The sequence below is a fragment of the Myotis nattereri genome (assembly GCF_964212035.1).
Source record: "Myotis nattereri genome assembly, chromosome: 18".
NCBI lineage: Eukaryota > Metazoa > Chordata > Mammalia > Chiroptera > Vespertilionidae > Myotis > Myotis nattereri.
This window is the reverse complement of record NC_138093.1, coordinates 20,473,496-20,496,570: the sequence shown is the minus strand read 5'-3', so window position 1 is coordinate 20,496,570 and position 23,075 is coordinate 20,473,496. Positions and strand designations below refer to the sequence as shown.

Sequence of the window (23,075 nt, the reverse complement as noted above, 5' to 3'; positions counted from 1 at the left end):
TCTTCTGGACTGATGTATTTTCAGAAGGCAAACTTGATTCTGAATTACAACAAGAGTTGGGTGGCTTCCCACCATATTCTTTTGCACCCTCCTTCCCTTGCCTCTCTTCTCCCTAGCCTTGCACCTGTCCAGGACTGAAGGAGGTGGGTGGGGAGAGGGAATGCTGTATCTTGATTTTTAAAAATTTCATTGAATTTATTGGGATAACATTGCTTAATAAAATTATATAGGTTTCAGATTAGCATCTCAATTTTAATTTGGAAAGCCAGAAGACAGCAGCAAAGGGAGCAGCCCCTCAAATGTTCACAGCAATTAAAGCCTTAATGATAGATTGCTGGAGGGCTGGAGGCTGTCACTCAGCTCCAGATTGTGTGAGGTCGCAGTGCCCTCTAGTGGCTGCACTTGCGGTCACCGTGCCCTCTAGTGTCAGACCTGAACATCCTGAATAGTGACCCAGGTTCTATACAAGAATATGGATGTAGGAGGTGAGGGGCATTTCTGGGTATTTGGGGATTAGAGGTGAGAGAAAAGGTATTTCATGGCATCTTATTCTTCCCCTAAAGCAAATTATATTCCGTGTGAATAATATTGAGGGGGATTTTTATTTTCTCCTGTCGTTTTGTTTTCCCTTGATTATCTTGTGTCTCTGTTATTTTTCTCCTTAGGATAAGTTGGATGGAATTGTTTTACTCATTAATGTTGTATTAATTGTTAGAGAAAAATTTTGCCACTACAATTTTTTTTTAAGTAGCCATGTGTTACTTTTCCGTAAGTTTATTTTCTGTGATGCCTAAGTGGTCACAGAATGAATCACCATTTGTTTCCTCTCACAGAAGTCATTTTAGACTTGCTATCACCACCTAGTGGTCACTTTGTAGAAACCTTTTCCCAGCTTCTGTGTTGAAGACCTTCTGAACCAGGAGGGCTGTGGGCTGATCTTGAATTGCAGTGCATCTGATTCTAAGGGGCCTGAGGGCCAACCAGGAGACACTCCAACTCTCTGGTAAGACTGGCAAGGCAAAACTTTAAAACTCTTATCTTGAAAAGAAGCACTGTATCTTTACTGTTCGTTTTTAAAATTTCACTCCCCAAATGAATGAAGGCCTATTTTTCTAGAAATAACATCAAGAATTCAAAAACTTATCCCACCCCCACTTACTCTTGCCAGGAGCTGGGTGAGGACTTTATAAACACTCCCAGCCATGAGTTGCAAAAGCCTGAATGTCAATCAAGATTTACATGTTGCTTGGAGTGACTTTGGAGCTAGCGGGTGTGGGCTCCTGGGTCTCCTACTTAATAACATCATCTTGGGTGTGGTGTGTGCAGGAATGTAGTTCTCTAGAAAATTCAGGAAGGGCTTGAGCTCAACTCTAGATCCCTTATTAAGCCAGATGCAGATGTGAAATAAATTATATCCTACATTGATAGTCACTAAGTGAGCCCTTTGCCTTCGCATGCACGAGGAGCCCACGTCCATGGAGCTGCGGGGGTAGAAATGCCTCATCTGCATAATGGAGATGCTCATCTGCAAACAGCAGTGCTGCAGTGCCTCGTATTACACAGCAAACAAGAGGGGGAGAGAGCACTGCCTGGACCCCACAAGAGAGAAGTCTGCTGTGAAGTCGATGAGTCGTATCTTGCAGTCACCTTCTGGAACCACTTTGCAAAGCCTTCCAACCAGATCCCCCAAAGATCTGGCCCATCAAACATTACATTCTCGTTGTGTGAGGACAGAATGGATGGTCTATCCGCCCATTGTTTCCAAAAGCCCAGTGACCTCCCTGCAACTGTTTCATGTTTGGGGCTACAAAGGGTCAGGGAACTCTTAAGGAACTAGGGCTTTTTGCCAGCAGACTCTACTTCCACCTCCCATAGAATTAATCAGTAGAAAATCATGAAGCCTTAGAAAAGAAATACCAAGCAGTGCTTTATTCCACAGGGGACAAAGTATTGTTTTTTGGTAGGCATTTCCAATGTCACCAAAAATAAACCAAGAGCCCCCCAACTCCCTTTTACTTATCGATCAGTGTGGTATAGACCCATTTCTCAGGCTTTGGAGTGAAAATCTTTTTGAAAAAGTCAAACTTCCTTCCACATCTTCATTACATTAATAATGAAGCTGAGATGTCCTGTGACAAAATTGGATTCAAATTTCAGATCTCACAATACAGTAGCTGTGAGCTTAAGGCTGTTGGCCTGAGTTATTTATAAAATGGGTGTAATGATAGAATTCTATGCATAGAGCTGATGTAAAGCTGGTTATGATCAGATATCACATTCCTGGTATATACAGGCTCAGTAAAGGTTACTGAAGGTTATGGTTAAAACTATGATGATGATTATTCGCATGCACTTAGCCACCATCATGTGCTTTAAAATCATTCTGGCCTTTATTCATTAGCAATGCTAGAGGGAGTACTGTTCAGGCCTTCATTCTCTGGATGCAGAACTGTCACTGCTGTTCCTGCTTGCATTATCGATGGCAGTCATAGACCTGCACACAAACTGCAGAAGCATCCCCAAGAGGATCAGCGGGGCTGGTGCTGCTCAGCCAGGAAACAGCCTGCTCTCCCAGTGGGGGCATCTGGGAGGAGGGGTTCCCCAGATTGAGCCAGATGACAGAATCACATCTTACCCCTCTATGACATTACTAGACCTCTCGGGGATTTGACTCCAGTGCTCAGGGCCATGAGGCCATGCAGTCCTTGCTCCTCCCTCCCTCACTGTTCCTTTTCCTTCTGTCTGGCAGGCAACTCCCCATCTGACGAGTCAGAGGAGCGGGAAAGAGACCCCAAGGTGCTAACGTTCCCAGAATACATCACCAGCCTGTCGGAGTCCGGCACCAAGCGCATGGCAGCTGGAGTCCGTATGGAGTGCCAGAGCAAGGGACGGTGCCCCTCGTCCTGCCCCTTGTGCCATGTGATATCCAGCCCTGACACCCCTGCTGAGCCGGTTCTGCTGGAGGTGACCAGAGCATCCCCCATCTATGAACTGGTGCCCAATAACCAGACCCAGCGGGTAAGAGGCCTGAGACTCTCGGTTTAGGGAGACAACAACAACAGAGGGCATTGCCGATGGCCCAAGGAAGTGACAGGTGCAGCTGAGCCCATGCTAGACTATGGATAGTGAGACTTTTTGTTTAGCTAATATAAGCACCTATTTTCTTATATTTGCATATTAGTTCAAGTCAGTGCATTCACAACTCCCATAGTAATGACTCAGGAGTCACAACAACATTCGGTAGGGCTTTGAGCAACAGGGGCTGGGAGGAACAAGGTAGATGGGGAGGCATAGTGGTTTGCAGTCACCAAAGTAATTGTTCAGAAAGCCTGGGGGGACAGTCGTTGGAGGAGTTCAGTTCTGCCTCCTGTTGGCTGCTGCAGTGAGAGTAGCAGGAGCACATTGGATACCTGAGCCTGAAGAGGGTGGTTTCTCACCCATCACTCTGACTCAAAATGCCATGTCCATGCAGAAGTTCCTGCTTTATATTATGGTGCAGGTCATGACATCTCCCAGCCACCCCTCCATCTCCTCTGCTTCTCCCTTTCCAAAGATGCTCAGGGAAAAAGCAGGGACCCAAAGGGATGAGTGGGGAAATGTGACCGAGGCAGTGACTTAGCTCATTTCCTCTCTCTCTCCTCCTCAAGGTCATAAAGGACAGAGTGGGTCAGAACAGACACAAAAACAGCAACAACACAGACAGAAATAAAAACTTGAAAGCTTAGGGTGGGGACTTCTGAGACTATAGGCAAAGGTGACCTTGGGGACAAGCCCTAGTAGCATCTCAGCAGTGAGCCTCTTACCTGCCTGAGAGGTATGCCCATCCAGATGGGGTGATAATTGCTTCCTCTGTCCTCTTTTGAGGGACACCTGGTGTGTCACAGTTTCATAGGTGGTGTCTAAGCCAACAGGAGGGATTTTATGTGTGTGCATCTCTCTCTTACTAGTGTCTGCCTCTGCCACAGATACTTCATTGAGTGTTTGAAAATAAGGTTTGTCACAGGAACAAAAAGATAAATTGTTCCTTCGGTTTACAAATTCCTCTTCCATTTGATAGAAGTGACCATGGGAAGAGTAGTGGGAGGAAGAGAACTCTGGCAAGGGGCTTGAGAGGATGAAAGAAGACCCAAAGGAGACCCAAAGCCCAGAGTGACAGTGGCTCTAATCCAGTGCCCAGACCTACCCTCCTTTGTCTTCTGGCAGGATGAAGGGGGCAAACAAGGATGCACAGAGAGGCATTTGAGAAAGAACTAAGTGCCTCTGGGCAGAGGGAAGAGTGGTAAAGGCAAGTCCCCCTGACTATCTGGTAAAGAAGTCATTGTTGCTGGAACCCAGATGTGAAATGATGGAATAGAAAGGAGATGGCAGGTGGAATAAGACTTGCTCCCAAGGTGTCAACCACAGGGACAATTGTGATGCTAATACAAGATGAGCCCTAGAGGTCCTGGGAGGTCTGGGCTTCCCAGAACAATCTTCTGGGAAGAGGTGCTACTGACTGGAAGTTACTTAAGACCAAACAGAACTTTGATGTCCCCTGATTATGGTAACTCAGCCCTGGATCCCCTCTTTGCCCTCTCTTGCAGCTCTTGCAGGAGGCCACCATGAGCTCTCTGTGGTGCTCCGGGACTGGAGATGTCATTGAGGACTGGTGTCGCTGCGACTCCACTGCGTTTGGGGCTGATGGGCTCCCCACGTGTGCACCTCTGCCACAGCCTGTGTATGAGTCCCTTTCTTTGCCTCCCTCTCGCATGCATGCCTCAGCATTATTCCTCAAATACTTATTAGAGAAGGTCTACTATTAGCAAAGCTATGGGCTAGATGCTGGGAAACAGAGAAAACCATGATGCTGCACCTGCCTTCAGGGAGCTTTTAATATTCTAGGGGAGGCAGGTGCACAAACTGTAATTGTAGGAGGAATGGTTTGATAATAGTTATAGGAGACATGTAAGTGAAGGCTTCATGAAAGAGGTGAAACTTGAATTTCTCCTCTAAGGTAGAGAAAGTCAGACAGCATGGCCAGAAGGTAAGGGGAGGAAGTCAGGTCTATAATGAGGCCACTGGTGTGGGTCTGTGGAGCAGTTAGGTGCTGTTATCCCTCCTCTCCTTGTAATAGGTAAGGGAGTGGGTTCGTAAAGACTGGAATTTCCCAAGTTGTAGAGCAGAGCCATGGCTAAGAGGCCATGATATTAGCCATCACAGTGTGGAGAGGATACAACTGAGAGATGACTTTGGGTGAAACCAGTGGGGCTTGGGGCTGACTGTGGGTGTGAGAAGGAAGGAGTTGAGAATGGACTTAGGCTTATGACCTGGGTGCCTGGGAAGATGAATAGGCCACAAATGAGAAAAGAAGCATCAAAGAAGAAGCAAGTGTGAGGAAGAGGCTGGTTCCGTGGGGGCCTGCCTTGGAGTTACAGGGGGGAAGTTCTATAGCGGTGGCCAGTGGTCAGAGGGAAAGATAGTTTGGAAGTGCATAAAAAAGTAACCACTAGAGATAAGATCGAATCAAACCCAAAGCAATGAAAGATGGAACACAGCTCTGAGAAAGAATGCTCCAGAATAAGTATCCACTGGGAAGAGCAGAGGGTCAGGGATGAACATGGGGGGTTCTGCATTTGAGGGGTGAATAGAGTACAGAGTGCTGCAAAGGTGGCTGAGAATGAACATGTCCAGTCTCTTGTCCCTCACGGGAAGGCTGCACAGACTGGCTGAACAGCCTGTGAATCCTGACGGGCTAGGGCCTAAGGCAGGACCCCCTTCTAGTCTCTGCTATAGCATCTGCCATTGGAGTGGAGCATAGAATTATCTTGTCTAATATGGAGTGCTGGTAGGGCAAGCTGGAGGTGCATGACCCATGGGTTGGTTAGGCAATGAAAGCGGAGTGAGGATCAGGACCTACGGTACCTGCAGGGCTGAGTCGGCAGGAGCAAGATGGCAGAAGGAACCAGCAAGTGCGAGGCTGGTCTTGGTGAACACTGCCCTCTGCCTGTTACGTGGATGTGCAGGTGGGCATTAAAGGGCCAGGATTAAACAGGAAAAGAATCAGGAGGGCAGCACAATAGTAGAGTGTCATTACAAGCCAATGTCTTCTCTTGTCCACAGGCCTTCCTTATGTAGTTTTAAATGTACCAGCCATTGGCTTCTTGCTCCTTATTGCTGTGACTTGGACTTTTAGAGTCAAAATATAATCAAGCTAATTATTAGTAGAAATCCTTCCTTTTGGTAGAAAAGGAGCTACTAGAAGAAGCTGGTGCTTCAAGACTGATTCACCAACTAAGAAATCTGCCTTTGACACATTACACTGAATCCACCAAACAGTTATCAGGGACATAAGATCTAACCATTAGGGTCTTAGGGCTGGTTTCATTCGTAAACCTGCATTTACTAAATGTCATAGACAAAGATCAAATTGAGCTGAATTTTCAGCAACATCTATTAGGGACTTCACTTCTCTTGTTAATTCTAATCAGTAGCAGACCTGTTTCTTGAATTTTTGTTGGTAGTGGGAAATAGAAAAGCACTTTAGCTTTCCACACGTCTGTGTAAATCTCACACACTCCTGTTTCTCAGTAGAGGCCAGCCTTACTCCATGTTTCCACAGAATCTGAGTTCTCAGAAAGGCTTAGTTACTTACTTAAGCCTCCTAATGCTTTTTCTTCAAAATAGCATTCTGCATATGACTCTAATTAATGAACTTGTCAATATCTGCACTGTTTTGGGTCTATTCCATCTTTAATGTCATATGCAAACTATGCACTTCTCATAGGAAGCCACGAGAGAACATGTGTTTCGCATTATTTTCCCACTAGCTGAATTCCTTGCTGTTGCTCCCACAGCCTCCTTTGATTTCTTTTTAAAGTTCTTATCACACATTGTTATCATCACATGCATAACTATGTTTGTCCATTGACCACCCCATAAAAATAGGGGCTGGAGCTGGTGTGTGCACCTCTGCATCTTTAGCACTCACCAGGTACATTCTTATAGGTAATGGGTAAATTAGTAAATCATTGCCGAATTGAAAATGAACATTGCTTCGGTGTGATACTCTCACAGTGCCTTGCCAAGTTGGTCCTTGAGACCAGTGACGGGCATCTGTGAGCCGAGTAGAGGCTAGAGGACCAGGATTATGGGGGGTCATGAGATATGGGAACCAAGGATGGGGGTGAATCGCAGGGATAACATGTGAGGGAGCAAGGCTGGAGTGAGCAAGAACTGGGAAAAAAGCCCAGAAGCCAGTGGTCTAGGAAGAAACAGGGAATTGGAAGCAATTGAGAAATCTGAGACCCACACATGAAGGCAGAACAAGAAAGGGAATTGAAACCACGTGGACCATTAGGAGATTCATACCAGTGAATGTCAATAATGGTTACTGAGTGTCTGCAACATACAAAAAAGTATGAGATGGAAAGGCAAAGAGTGGTCAAGATGGACAATTTACACAGAATGAGGAGACTATGAATTGGGAAAATCAAGAAAAGAATGGAATCAGAATCAGGATACCTATAGAAACCCAAGAACAGACAGTGAAATGAGAACCTGAGTTTGCAGACAGAGGATATCAACCTGAGGACAACTTGACTGGTGGCCAGCTTTCTCTTGCCCAGCAAAGCTCCTCATGAGCATTACCTCCAAACTGAGCCTGTTCCAAGGCCCACTAGCTCAGAGGCCTGGGGAAGAAAATATGTTAATTCCCACAGCAAGAGGCGAAGCTTGGGTCCCAGCAGCAGGGCAGATCCTGACAGCGCTATGGAAACTGAGCTGACCGCAGCCTTGATAATGCAGGCTCTCCCAGCCACCACCTTCAGTGGGCCTGGGTCTAAGCATTACAGGCACATTCTCTTACTTTTTCAAGAGCAAATCCAGACATTATATTTTCAAGCTCTATCAAGGGCTACTTCAAAAGACCTGTCCCTGACCGTTTGAGAAACAGGCACTCATTCATCTTTGACTCACCTACTTATTTGATTACAAATATATGTTGAATTCCTAACGTGTAACTGGCACTTAGATGAATAAAATATAGATATCAAGGATCTTCCGAAACTTGACTCTCCAGTGAAGGAGACAGGCACTCAAAGAGATCGTTGTAGTGGTTGGTTAAGAAAACGGTCAGAAAGAAGAATTTATACTTGAGAAGAGCCCGCAGGTCTCAGCTGTGTCCCTGTGTCATGTTTCCTCTTCTCTGCCCTCAGGCTGCGGCTGTCCACGGTGCACGAGCCCAGCAGCACCCTTGTGGTTCTGGAGTGGGAACACTCAGAGCCTCCCATCGGGGTACAGATTGTAGATTACCTCATCCGTCAAGAGAAGGTCACCGACAGGATGGACCACTCCAAAGTGGAGACTGGTGAGCACCTCCCATCACTTTCTGGACCCAGGGTGGGAAGCAGGAGAGAAAAACACCTGCCTCCTGGCTCTGCACCAGGGCCCCAGGGCCCCAGGGCAATTCCGGAGAGGCCTGAGCAGCAGTCATTTTGTCCATTTAAGAGTGTTTGCCGCCAAAACCGGTTTGGCTCAGTGGATAGAGCGTCGGCTTGCGGACTGAAGGGTCCCGGGTTCGATTCCGGTCAAGGGCATGTACCTGGGTTGCGGGCACATCCCCAGTGGGAGATGTGCAGGAGGCAGCTGATCGATGTTTCTCTCTCATCGATGTTTCTAACTCTCTATCTCTCTCCCTTCCTCTCTGTAAAAAATCAATAAAATATATAAAAAAAAAAAAAAAAAAAGAGTGTTTGCCTGGTGAGCATCTGACAAAATCTTGTTTTGATTTTGTTTCACTTTTTGTTTATGGAAGAGGTGTCCATTTCCTTGCCTCTAGGCACACTCACAAAGAACTAATGATACAGCCAGCATACTAGTTATCCTCACCCATAATTAGAAAACAATTGTGTGCTAACCACTGCCGTGATTACAGAAGAAAAGATTTCTTTACTAATAAGGCAAAAGCACATGTGGACAGATTCGCTTACCCGTGTCTTGTTCTAAAGCAAACTCTGGTTTTGCTAGGACCAGCTAGAAGAAGAAAGTCTTAGAGTAGTGGAATCACCTCATGAAAAAATGCTTCATGCCTCACTATTTCACTGTCCACATATAGGAAAGGTCAAGGTAAATCATTCCTGAAACTTTCACATGAGTGTGGTCACCAACAGGATGGTAGCATCCACAGTCTAACGGGGTAAATATCTTCTGGCAAAACTGTTACTGAGGCTTAGAGACAGTCAGTGTCCTCAGACACAGATTGCTGTCCACTGCTTCTTCCAGGCCCTTTCCCTGATGTGCACAGGCACCACGACGCTCTGGCAATGACCACTGACCAGAACAGCTGTTCTCACCAAGGACATTGCATACAAACTTGCAATGTGGCATGCCCGTCTTGCCTTAATTGCTTCTGAGCTAACTCTGGACAAATGGCTCTAAACCAGTTAGTTAAATGTGAAATAGTTATAAAAAACTATTCCTTCTAGGTGTCCTTTTTCTACCTGGAATTTAAGAAGCCTGGAGTCCAAGCAATTTTAATGTTAAGTTGTCACTGAATTGATCCTGTGTCCTCATTGCTTGGCCTCGATTTCTCACGCCTTTTCCACCCCTTCCCCTGGGCAGAAACGGTGCTGAGCTTTGTGGATGACATCATCTCCGGAGCAAAGTCTCCTTGCGCCATGCCCTCTCAGGTGCCAGACAAGCAGCTCACCACCATCTCCCTCATCATCCGATGCCTGGAACCCGACACCATCTACATGTGAGTGACACCTACTGCCCTGCTGTGCTTTCCCCCACACATCCCGAGGCTCCTGGCTGGTTCCTTTTTGCTACTTGGGTTCCTTTGGAGATTTGGAAAAATGTTTTGAGTCTCTCAACTCTTGTCCTGATCAGCATTACACAGAACCTTCTAGGCACAGTAGGGGGAGGATCAAGAAAGATATTATAGTCCCATCCTGCAAAGAGTTCACAACATAGAGAGGAAATAGAGAAACAACTAACCTTGACATCAGGCAGAATGGAAAAAAATGCTGGATGGAAGAGCAAGGGATGTGTTGAAGAGAAAGGAAAGTGGTGGATTGTGACTTGCAGGGACGTCTGAATTGGATTGGGTAGCATTTCAGTAGGTAGGGTCATGTTGGAAAGGGCATACCAGGTGGCAGGATCAGCTAGGGAAAGGCAAAGAGGCATGAAGGTGAGTAGTGAAGTCGTCCATGGGGCGGAGGAAGCAGAGGGTGAGTAATAGGGATAGAAAAGGGCAAAGCTGGGAAAATAGAGTGAAATGCTGTATATCAGAGGAGATTATTAATTTTTTGGAGGAAAGGAGCAGAATACCAAGAACTCTGCCTTAGAAAGCTAGCTCCAGTGGCATTGAAATCGTTTACTGAGGTTAGAGGTGGTCCACATTTTTCTTCAAAGGACACACAGTGAACTCCATTATTGTGGCACCTGCAACAGCCCTGTTTTCCCGGAGCGCTCCTCCCATTCCTCCCTGTGCTCTGGGAACAACTGAAAGCTATTTGTGAAGCAGACACACAAAAGACACCGAGAGAGGAGAGAGAGATCATGATGCAATCCAAGTCCTGGTAGGAAAATTTGAGAGCTAAGGCAGAAACCATTGTGATGTAGTTCTGGGACCTTCTGACCCCATCAGGATGAAAAACATTTAACAGTTTACAGATGAGGGCACGAGAATAGCGTCGAGGTTTCCAGAATAAATCATTTCCATTTCTGCAGTCAGGGAGTTCAAAGATGAAAAGCACTAGAAATGTGAGTGGCATTGATTGCATGATGAACTTGGATGCCCAGGCTGAATATTTCCAATATAAGAAAAGGAAATGTAACCAGGGGGCCATGCTGATGAAAGGAAAATATGTGAGTTTTTACTGGAGGCGTTGGGAAATAGAAACACAAATGCTAATCGTAGGACGAAGGACAGCCAGCCTACTTATGATCGGGCAGTTGTGGCCCTTTATGAGAGGGACAGACAAAAGGAACAAAGTAGCTGCTGTAAAATTCCTGAAACTCAGTGAAACTGGAATTACCATTTATAATAGGAGCTCCATAATCCCTGTCCCTAAGTCACAACTGTTAATTAGGAATTTCAAAGTTCCTATGAGCATGAGGCTGGCATTGTTGTCTGTGGGGAATGCCAACCCTCACCCACCCGGGACCCTCCTCAGGTTGCCCTGATGTGGCTAAGTTTCCTGCTCAAAGAACTGAGGCTGATGCCTCCTCCCACTCTGACATCCCTGGTGAACTTCCAATTTTCCCTCTGGCTTGTAAAACAGCAAACTTTCTGTGACCTTAAAGAAGTTAAAGACCAAGCATGGGGCTGAGGAAAAGATAGACAGTGTGCACTAGGACCTAGTGGAAGGTGGCACTGCAGATCACAGGATGAGGGTCTGGCCTGGGAGACATTCCTCTGCACTGGGGTGGAGGGAGGCTGAGCTTCATCCCCCAGTGCAGAAGGAAAGGAGCCCTGGGTAAAGTGTTGAGAACACATGAGCCCCAAGCCTGGATCGTTTCTAACCTTCTAACCACCGAGTGTAAGTGAGACTCATAAAATTTCTGCAACAAAGCTTTCTCATCTATAAAATGGAGGAAGGCAGCCTTCATTCATGGAGTGCTTGCCATGTGAGGGAGCCTCTGGGAATCCTTCTGACCCTGTGAGATTAAGGTGATTGTTCTCATTTTACAGCTGAGGAAACAGACTCAGCAACACCGAGTAACTTCCCTAGATTCACACAGCTGGTAGTCTCGGGTGTGGCCGGTGGTGAAGAATGGAATCAGAATTCTTATCTCTTCACACACTGCATTTCATGCCCCAAAGGATCTAGTAGCACGATCTTAGCACCTCACCTTGAGGCACAGAGCTGGCTCCTCACCTGGGTGCACAGATGTAGAACTGCATTTCAGAGACCTGGCTGACCTTGTCATCTGAAGCATTTTATTTAATCCACTTCAAAATCATTATTCTGAGTAGGGTCCACAGCACAAACCCAGTTAAGAATCCATGTTTGGAAAGTATCTTAAAGGATGTCTGGTCCAACATCTTCATTTTAGAGACAAGGAAATGGGCCAGAGGGGGGTGACTCCGTGGCCTGCTAGCCCAGGCCCTTCGCCACAGCATGTGCTCACAGGAGAACCACTGCCTCTGGGGCCTGTGACAGCAGACAGGTAATTCAGTAGGGAGCCGATCCGGAGTGATCCGCAGAAATCACCTCCCCCCACCCCCAGCCTGGAAGGGAGCCTGTGAGAGCAACAGATGTTTCAGACCCCAGCCCTGGAGCCACAGCCAGGCCGTGCCGGTTCACAGCCTGCACGTGAGGATGGAGGGCACTGGGACCCCTGAGGAATGGCTCTGAGGCCAAGCGTCCCCTCTACTCAGAAGGTTTGAGGCTCCTGTATTTGTCAATATTTCCTCAATAGCCGTTTAAAGAAAACCAGCCGTGGGAAGCATTTCCTTCCCTAATGCCTTCCTTTGCTATTAAAAATAGTGCCTAGGACCCTACATTTTATACTAATTGCCCCTTTAGAGTAATTTGGGAATTAAGTTAAGCACAGGCATTTTTATTCCAGCTCAGTATTCTCTCCGTTTAGCTGGAATTTAAAGCAAGATGGCACACAACGCCAGGCTGCCGAGCAGTGGGCCTGCTGGGGGTGGGTGAGAGGAACTCTGTCCCGGGCATATGGCAGAGGCTGTGGAGTGGACGGAGCCACCTATTTGGATGAGACAGGGAGCTGAGCACCTGGTTCCGGTCTCAGGCCTGCGGAGCCCACCGCTGTGGTCTTGGCCACGTGTCCTGCACGACCAGGATGCCCAGTGAGATGGAGGCTGCCTGTGTGCGGTGCCCGTGGTTCTCGAATGAGGACTTGGGGAGGGTGAGGAGGCGACCCACACACTGGTACACTGGCTTTCTCTGGGCTCCTCTGAGGGAGGAAGTGGTGGATGGATGCAGGGTTGTCTTTTCTCTGCGGGGACAATCATCCCACCACTTTCTCAGCCCAGCAGACCTTACCTGGGCACTTGGCCTGGGCATCTTGTCCCTCCCTCTAGCTCTGCCAAAAGGAAAGAAAATTCAGAATTGCCAAGACTGCAGCCTCCCATGAGGACACAGAAAAGAAAGTGACAAGAGAGGCAGCATTAATGACTTTATTCTCATTGGGTTGGGGACAGAAGTCCTGGGCAACAACACCAGAAGTTATTGTCAAGGTCACATTCACATTCCTCTCTGCGTCCCAGAACCTCCGCTTCGTCACCTGTGGGGGAGGGGGTTATCCACTCAGCCTTCAATAGCCAGGTCTTCCTCTCCCTCCTGGGGGGGGGCGGGGGGCTCCTTCTCATTGTCACAGCCCTCTGTGGCTCGTTTCCACTCGGGATGTGAGGCAGCACCCCTGTGGTCAGAGGAGCTGCGTGCAGGAAGTAGAGCCCAGCCACATCAGGGCCCCTCCATCCTGGTGGTTTCACTTCCGATTTTAAAGAGGAAAACTGCCCTCATTCCTGTGTGTCCCAAGTGTCAACTGAGCACAAGACAGGACAGAGCAGGATCAGTGAGCTGTGCAGGGTCGTTAGGCTCCACGTCCCGCATGAGGTCTCCCTGTTTTATTATCATCCCCATTTCACAGAAGAGGAAAACCGGCTCAGAGGAATTAAACTAACATCACATGGTGGGGAGCAGGGGTCTCAGACCCCGGTTCTGACCGCCCCATAGACAGACTCCTGCCTCAGCTCAGTGGTTGTCAGAAAGTAACTGGCGTGAGAATCGCCTGGGCCCCATCCCTGGAGTCTCCATCCAGTAGGTCTGGGTGGGGCATGACGCTGCTGCTACAGGTCTGGGGTCCCCACTTTGATAACCAGTGCTCTATGCTATGATGCTTCCCATCAGCTAATATACCCAAGACCCACCAGGAAGCAGTGAGAGGCTTGGGACCACACACCTTGTGACCTGGGTGGTGGCAGTAAGTGCATCATGGAGTCGCAGAGCATCTGGGGGCAACTCACCCCACCCCCACCCCCACCTCCGCCTCCAATCCAGGCAGAGCTTGGCCGTTCTCTGATCACGACACCCCTCCCTGCCAGGTTCACCCTGTGGGGTGTGGACAACACGGGACGACGCTCCAGGCCCAGTGACGTGATCGTGAAGACCCCCTGCCCTGTGGTGGATGATGTCAAAGCCCAAGGTAAGCGATGAAGGAGGCCCAGGGACTGCCCCTCGCCACCAGGAGGAGGGGGTCTGGGGAACAACCTAGAGCTCAGGGGGGAAAGAGGAGGATCCAAGGCCCAGCATAGGGGCCTCTCTCTCCCAGGAATCCTCTCCGTCGCCTCTGGCGGAAATCCTCGTAGTGCCCCATCATCCCACAGTGAATCCTGGAGCCAGGGACGCTGGTGCAGACTCTGGGCGCCCCTGGAGACTCACCGGGTGCTCGGTACTGCTGGGGTCCCCATGACCTCTGCCCTCAGCAGGGAATCTGGCACTTACTCTCCGTATTTTGTGTACATCAGCAAATGCGAAAAGCCCTATCCATCAGTCTTGGAGTGGAGCTGAGATAGTGTTCTTCCATCCCCTCCATGGACGGACTGGCGGGGATCCAGCAGCTTCCCACACCCTCGGAGCGCAGCCCCCTGCTCCCTAGTGCCCTCCCTCCTTCCTTCCACACACCTTTATCCTCCCCCCCACTTGCCTGGGGTCACACTACCTATACAGCATTAATCTATGAGCTCTCTGTTTTTAGGAAACATGGGCAAAGACAACGAATATTATAACTAAAATTAATCTGGGAGGTATTCTATTCAAAGGCTTTCATTTTATAGAAGAAGAACCTGAAACCTGATGGGGCAAAGGTGAAGTGATTGACTCAGTCCACTTTCTCCAGGTGCTGGGCTCAGTATTCATCAATATCACACACACGTATGCAGGTGTATCTGCCTGTACACATGCATGTGTGCCTGAGTATATACTCGCTTATATATGTATGTATATAACGTATTTGTCTTGTCGCCCTTCTCAGAAATAGCAGACAAGATCTACAATCTCTTCAATGGCTACACCAGCGGGAAGGAACAGCAGACGGCCTACAACACCCTCCTGGACCTGGGCTCCCCCACCCTTCACCGAGTCCTTTACCACTACAACCAGCACTACGAGAGTTTTGGAGAGTTCACCTGGAGGTGTGAGGATGAATTGGGACCCAGGTAATCAGTCAACTTCAGTGCCTCTTTTTTTCCCATTTTTTAATTAAAGTTATTGGTGTGACATTAGTTAATAGGATCTTATAGATTTCGTGTAGATTTCTACGTTACAAGGTCTGTGTATTGCACTGTGTGCCCACCCCCAAAGTCAAATCTTCTCCCATATGTTAGGGCCCCCACTACTCCCTTCCCGCTGGTAACCACCACACTGCTATTTGTGTTAATGAGTTTCAGTTTTATATCCGACATATGAATGAAATCATATGTTCTTTAGCTTTGACTTATTTCACTTAGCATAATATTCATAAGATCCATCCATGTTGCTGCAAATGGCCTTCCTTTATCCTTTCTTATGGCTGAGTAGTAGTCCATTGTGTATATGTACTACATCATCTTTATACAGTCCTCTGTAGCAGGATACTTTGGTTGTTTCCATGTCTTGGCCACCATGAATGCTGCTGCAATGAACTTAGGGATGCCTGTATCTTTGTGAGTACATGTTTTCAAGTTTTTTGTGTATATACCCAGGAGAGGGATTGCTGGGTCGTATGGTACCTCTATTCTTAATTTTTTAAGGAATCCCCAGACTGCTTTCCATAGTGGTTGTAGCAGACTACATTCCCACTAGCAGTGAACGAGGATTACCCTTTCTCCATAACCTCTCCAACACTTGTTATTGCTTGTCTTGTTCATAGTAGGCACTCTAACAGGTGTGAGGTGGTATCCCATTGTAGTGTTGATTTGCACTTCCTCAGTTGCTAGTGAGGTTGAACATCTATTGGCTGTTCCTATGTCTACTTGGGAGAAGTATTTTCAGGTCTTCTGCCACTTTTTGATTGGTTTTTTGTTTGATATTGAGTTCTTTATATATTTTGGAAATTAAATCTTTGTCAGAGCTATTATTTGCAAATATCATCTCCCATCTGGTTGGCTGCCTCTTTGTGTTGTTGTCAGTGTCTTTTGCTGTGCAGAAGCTTTTTATTTTTAGGTAGTCATATTCTTTTATTTTTACCTTACTTCACTTGCCTTTGGGGTCAAGTTCATAAAATTTTCTCTATAACCAAGGTTCATAAGTTTAGTACCTATATTTTCTTCTATGTAACTTACTAGAGGCCCAGTGCATGAATTCATGCACCAGTGGGGTCCCTCAGCCTGGCCTGTGGGATTAGGCTGAAACCGGCTCTCCGACATCCCCCGAGGGGTCCTGGATTGGAAGAGGGTGCAGGCCAGGCCGAGGGACCCCACCAGTGCACAATTCGGGCCGGGGAGGAACCGCAGGAGGGCTTCAGGGTATGTCTGGCCTGTCTCGCTCATTCCTGATCAGACGGACTCCAGCAGCAAGCTAACCTACTGGTCGGCACGTCTTCCCTCTGGTGGTCAGTACATGGCATAGTGAGTGGTCTTAGCATATCATTAAGCATATTACACTTTGATTGGTTGAATGGCTGACCAGACACTTAGCATATTAGGCTTTTATATAGGTCTTTGATCCATTTTGAATTAATTTTTGTACATGGGGACAAACTTAATCCAGTTTCATTTGTTTGCATATGACTTTTCAGTTTTCCCAGCACCATTTATTGAAGAGACTATCTGTACTCCATTGTATGTGTCTGGCTCCTTTGTCAAAAATTACTTGTCCATATACATGCAGTTTTATAGCTGTTCTTTTCCATTGATCTGTGTGTCTATTTCTCTGCTAATCCCATGCTATTTTGATTATTGTAGTTCTGAAGTATAATTTGAAGTCAGGTAGCTTGATGTCTTCTTATTGGGTTTATATATATATACAGTTCCTGATTAGGGAACATAAATGTCACAGTTTGAACAGCACGAACATTTCCTTTATCATCTTGATTTCCAAGGGCATTTGGATTGCCAGTTTCTCTCTTGTAACTCGAGTCAGAAGGAAAATTGTTTAATGAAGTGAGCAGGGGAAGAAACAGGGATTGCACTGTGTAGTAAGACCTACACTCTTTTCCCAAAACTTCCCTCTTAGGAGACCCTTTAACTAGTTTTTCAAGGCTCAGTAAGATTTGAAAATAATGTGTAGTTTCATTGGCTTGTGGAAAATAAAGTTTTAACTCTTTAGTGTCATGGATCTCAGGGAGAACCACAGGAAAGAAAAAGTTCTATTTTTCTTGCCTTGAGGTACATCAATCCACTTTGGAGTCATTTGTGGGAATGATTAAAAAGGGGTCTGTTGGATACCTACTTCCTGTGAGCAAGCAGAAAGAATTCCTTTACTTCAATCCAGTTCATGGAAGCTTTCAGGTGGAGCCAAGGGTTGAAATACTTTGGTAACAACACTGATTGCATTGCTAGTAAGAAAGAAGACCACAGGCTCTGAGATAGTCAAGGGCAGACCTACATTAATTACTTTTTTTTTTTTTAAGTGAGCAGTGAAAGTAGCTGCAAAGATTCAGGGGATAAGTAAACCCATTTGTTGCAAAGGATGGCTATGGCATGTTTATCTATTTCTTAAAGATAATAGAGATGCTGCTCCTCCCTCTTCCTTCACTCCCCTTTCCTCCAACTCAGGACATGCAGCAAGATAGATTAAGAGGATGGGCCGCCTAAGTCCCTATTGATTATTTTTGGAAAGCTTGCTTGGCCAAACTGCAGAGAAAGCCCATCTACATAAGATGGTATTTTGTCAGCAGGTGGGGGGTCAGATTTCCTCTGACCCACCATTGAAGTTGGAGCAAATGTGACTGCCCTTCCAGTGACCTCTCACTGTCTTAGATCCTTGACTGCTCCTGGGTCCTCTCCGCCCCTCTCTCAGTGTGCCCTCCTAGGAACGTGGTGAGCTCACCCCTCGTGATGCTCATGGCCAGGAATGAAATGAATGCAATTACTGTTCTTTGAAAGCTCGTTCTAAATGGCGTGCGGAAGCTTCGTTTTCTGGAAGGAATTGTTGACTAAATAGGAAGGGATGATTTATCACCTGAGACGTTAGCCTAGTGGTTGATAAGGACTACAAGAGTTTGCGTTGAGCTTCCCAGAACAGCATTGTCCAGCTTGTTCAAATAGACCCTTTCTCATGGTCTCTGGTCACTCAGTCTCTGGAGAACACAGTGAGTGAAGGATTCCTGCTCCTTCACACATCCTGAGTGTTTAGAATCAACGCCAGCAAGCTATCAGGTAGCTCCCATCTCTGATACACACCAGTGAGATAGCGGGTGGGAGGGCCATTTCCCCAAGCTACACGCACAGGCGATCATGCTCTATCCTTGGCCCGGAGGCATCACTCCTTTCCAGTGTGGGAAGGCCTGCTCCTTTCTCTTCCAGGGATCTGCAGACAGCTCAGGTGCCTCTCATCACCTCCTCTGCCCACCTTGATTGAGGCTCAATGGCAATGACCTCCTTCCTCTCTGAGGGAGATGGCAGAAGGGAGCATGAACTCCCTGCAGGTTAATTAGGTGATGTGTGCCCCTGAAAGTCCGCACATTCCACAAGAATGACCCTGTGCCAGCGTGCGCGAAGGCCTTATTGACCTCATCCGTACCACAATCAATTACCTCCATACCACATAGCTAATTCCATTTGCTATCCCCACAAGATCACTGTTTCAGCTGCTTCTACTCAGTGCAGAAATAGCATTGAAAAGAAAACTATTCAGACAAATACCTTATTTGCCATCTAATGATAAATTTGACTAAAGAAAACTGATTTGATGTCTTTCAAAACTGACAGCTCTATGATTTTAAAAGGGCAGACATTCCCACCAAATATATTAGCAATTTCCTCACTGCATTTTGTGTCCCTGTCTGCCCCACTTTGCCCCAGCCATGCTATTACTGGTATTTCATTCATTCGCTTGACAAGTATCTATGGAGAGCCCCTGTTTGGAGTGCCAAGAACAGAGCAGCAAGCAAACCAGGCCAGGCCCTGTCCCTCGGAATGTACAGCATCACAGTGCTTGCCTTCCTGTCTTCCCCTCTTTCTGACCTCCATGCTTGTCCCCTAGGAAAGCTGGCCTCATCCTTTCCCAGCTTGGGGACCTCAGCAGCTGGTGCAACGGACTCCTGCAGGAACCCAAGATAAGCTTGCGGCGTGGCTCCCTCCGGTATCTGGGCTGCCGCTACAGCGAGATCAAGCCCTATGGACTTGACTGGTCAGCGCTGAGCCAGGACCTCAGGAAGACGTGTGAGGAGCAGACCCTTAGCGTCCCCTACAACGATTACGGAGACAGCAAAGACATCTAGCACCACGAAGCCAGAGAGAAGCAGGAGAGAGGAGGACATCTGGGTAGGTTTGTGGGTTTTTAGTATTTTTTAATGGAACATTAAAACCTCCACAGGTGACATCTAACCCAGGGAGAAACCGACCCTTGCTGCCTGCAGGATTTCTTCACTATGTTCTCCATCTGCATGACCAGGACACAACCTGCCAGCCAGCGGCCTCATGCAGCGCCATTTCAAGTTTAGGGGATTTCTTTGGGGCTTGTTTTGCAATTGATTTGTTGATTTTCCCCCCATGAGGTTCATCCAGGAAGGGCCAGTACCACCATCAGTGTTTAGTGAACTGAAGTAATTACCCATCACAAAAAACTTCTGCCCCCCCCCCCCCTCGTCCGTACCACAATCATTATGTTGTTGCTAGTAGCTTTGCAAATCATTTCTCTGGACACACATAGGAAAGAGGCATCTTCTTCCCCCACCTGGTTGCCAGGAGGGCACCTGAGTGTTGGCACGGGCAACAGTGGGGGCCTAGCCTTTCAGAAGGCACTTTGCAGGAGGACCAGTGACGGCCTCAGCTGTCCCCACCCATTCAGCTACCCTGCCCTTGACCAGGGTCCTCGTTTAGAAACATGAGAGAAAGGTCATGGAGAAGATGTAAGGCCAGCCACAGAGCGGTGCTGATCTCTTCTAAACAGTAATAACAGACCACATTCACTGAGTGAGTACTAGGCGCCAGACGTTGCTCTCGGTACTTTACATGTCACCAAATTCTCACAACAGGCCCCCTCCCCCCCAGTGTTATTCTGAGCTCCTTTTCAGTGATGAGGGAACTGAGGCAAAGAGAGGGTACGCACCTTGTCCCAACTACCGCCTCTGGTCTGTCTGGATGGCAGTGGGAGTTCAGGCTGGCATGCTCCAGAGCAAGGCGCTTATCCCGCCAGCGTTGTGCTCAGTGTTGTCTGGGCAGTAGCTGTGAAATCCAGGGGTTCTGGCCCAGAGAGCCTCACCCTTTCCCACTCCTTGAGGTGTAGATGTGCCCACCATGGGCAGGCAGGGGAGCCCAGTGCACCCTTAACTCTGTAGCTAGAACACCTTTGGGACCACGGGGTCCCCACCCATGCTGGGAGTGAAGACTGGGCTACGGCTGCGACCTCAGGTCGCTCTCACCCACCCCCCCCCCCCTCCTCAAGATCCACAGGTTCATCGCACACAATGGACTGTACCTGCCTCAGAGACCCCCGGCCCAGAGCAAAGGCCTGCAGGAAACTCGGCCATCCAACGCAGGGCTCAGCTAAGACGCCTCAGGGGAAAGTTTCTCACCAGGAGGAAGATGCCTGGGCAGTGGGTCACCAACCAATGGGGTGGCGAGGGAAGGCCACCTTTGCAGCTGCCACTGCGTTCTGTCCTTTATTCAAGTCTGAGCAGAAAACCAGGTCCACACAGCAGCGGGAGGCTCCAAGGCTGTCCCTAGCGGTGGGCAAGGTAAGGGCAGGGAGTGACACCCAGCTTGTTTATTAATCTTTGCTCTTCCTGTCTGGGACCCATCCTTCTTCTCCCTTCCTTCCCCAGGATTCTCTTCCTCCTTGTGTCCCCCTCGCTGCACCAGGCATGTGCACACACATATACACCCACCCACACTACACTTATACACATATATCCCCCCCCCCCCCCCATAGCTGGGTTCCATCTACTTTCACGTTAAAAGTAAGGACTTGAGTGGAGGGTTTGTGCCCTAGAGAGAGACGTCGATGACATTCCCCAAAGCGTGTCTGGAGGAACTCACCTGCCTAGAGAGGGTGATGGTACCGGGCCAGTATTCAGCCTCTAGTTTCCAAGCTGCCAAACAAGTCTTAAGGGAGTTGGTCCTGCCCACCAACACTCACCCAGCCTGGTGTCCCCATGAATGGATACCGTGAGAGCTGAAACCTTTCCGAGTGTGCAGTCATTTCCTATGGAATTTGGTCTGTTATTTTTAGTTAACCGCATTTCTTGATATTCAAATGTTCTATTAAAAAAATGAGTGTGAAAACCCCCTACTTTACTACTGTAGAAGGAAGAAAGAATATGATTGACCCACTTCAGGTATAGCAGTATTGTTTAAAAGAGAATTATTGTACGATTACTAAAAATGGAACTAAATAATAAAGCTGTTAGTAAGTGTCCATTTGTGTGGGTGTTACCTTGTGTCTTTAAATAATTGGTGTCTGGTTGGACCAACTGGGGAATCATTCGTTTTAAATGTTAGGTTCCAAATACATAGGTCTTATCTGTCATCCGAACTAGAAAAAAAAAAAAAAGATTTTAACAGCAAATTATTGCTACCTAGTGATGATTCTCACTTTTTCTCTGCCACCTTCTCCAAATAAGCTATTACACCCATGACACACTGGTGGGTACGATGAGCTTGTTCTCCACTGCAGAGCGGGCACTTTATGGGGAAAGTTAGACATGGAAGCCTTCATTACAAAGAACTCCAAACACTCAAGCTCTTTTTTCTCTCTACAATGTAACTATAAATAGATGTCATCTCACCGCCACTCCCTTTATCTTTCACGACCAGATGTGAGTGTCTGCACACTCAGTAGGCCCCCTTGCAAAGTAATGATGAGCCTTCTAGTCTTTGCAAGCAGGAACGACTATTAAAAGAAGATGAAGACTGGCAGTTTTAAAACATGGCTATACACTCTTTGACATCTCCCATTTGAAAGCATGTTCTGCGGGCTCTCTTCCTGAATCTGGGCAGGTTTGTGACTATTTTAACCGCAGATTATGATAGAAATGACACTATGTGACTTCCACGTCTGAGTCATAAAAGGCCTTGGGACATCCACCTTCTCTGGAATTCTTACTCTTGGATTCCTGTGTTATCACGAACGAAATCTCGGGCCACCATGCTGGAGAGGTCATGTGTGAGCACTTTAGGCCAAGGTCACATGTGAGCGCGTTGGGCCCAGCCTTCCAGACATTCCTCCTGAGGCACCTGACACATGAACGGAGCATCTCAGACCCTCTGCCAGATGCACACCACCCAGCAACCTCTATCAATGTCTCATGAAAGAGCAGACTCACCCTGCCAACACCAACAGATTCCTGACCCTAAAAGTTAGAATGGTTATTAATGTTTATGATCTACATGGCACATGAGCTGAACAGCAACATTTCACTGAACAAGCTTTCTGTTGTTTTGTCTTGTGATGATGGGAGGGGGTGCCTTACATGCAGCAAAAATGACCAAGAAGACACAGCCATCTTTACATGCCCAGGCCTTGCACTCAAGGCTCCTGTGACGTGAGTTTACTGGCATTCATGGAGAAGGGGCACCTCCCTTGTCTGATTCCCCTGAGTGTGGATGCAGAGTGGCATAGGAGTCACAGTAGTCCAAGTACACCCCTCCTCCCACCCTGTCATCTGGTCATATCCTCAGACAGACCATCCCAGCCACTGAGATGTCTACACACTGAGAGAACCCTACCACACCCACGGAGCTGTGTGTCTGTGCCATGGTAACCCTTACCGAGAAGGTCAGTCTCACACGCTTCAGACCTCTCTAGACCTTCCAGACAGTCTCTCTTGGGTATCAAACAGGGGAAGATGTTTTGATCTTCACCCTGTAGGCTCTCTGTCCCTTGGCAACACAAGAGGGATCTGAGGAGGCCCACAATAGAGGTGTTGGTGATGGAGCTGACGGAGCAGGCAGGGAGAGGGGACCATAAAGGGAGGGTATT

The 23,075-nt window shown here is 47.6% G+C and overlaps 1 protein-coding gene across 1 annotated transcript in view; it reads left to right on the top strand.

The window, feature by feature from the left end:
• ASTN1 (astrotactin 1) overlaps positions 1-21,512 on the top strand; it is a 281,866-nt gene extending 260,354 nt beyond the window's left edge. Inside the window, exons 17-23 of the mRNA XM_081112186.1 lie at positions 2,750-3,018; positions 4,584-4,717; positions 8,193-8,344; positions 9,598-9,733; positions 14,057-14,157; positions 14,986-15,169; positions 19,137-21,512. Of these exons, the coding sequence (XP_080968312.1) occupies positions 2,750-3,018; positions 4,584-4,717; positions 8,193-8,344; positions 9,598-9,733; positions 14,057-14,157; positions 14,986-15,169; positions 19,137-19,374 (1,214 nt within the window). The 3' untranslated portion in view covers positions 19,375-21,512. The remainder of the gene's footprint in view (positions 1-2,749; positions 3,019-4,583; positions 4,718-8,192; positions 8,345-9,597; positions 9,734-14,056; positions 14,158-14,985; positions 15,170-19,136) is intronic.
• Positions 21,513-23,075: the final 1,563 nt, after the last annotated feature.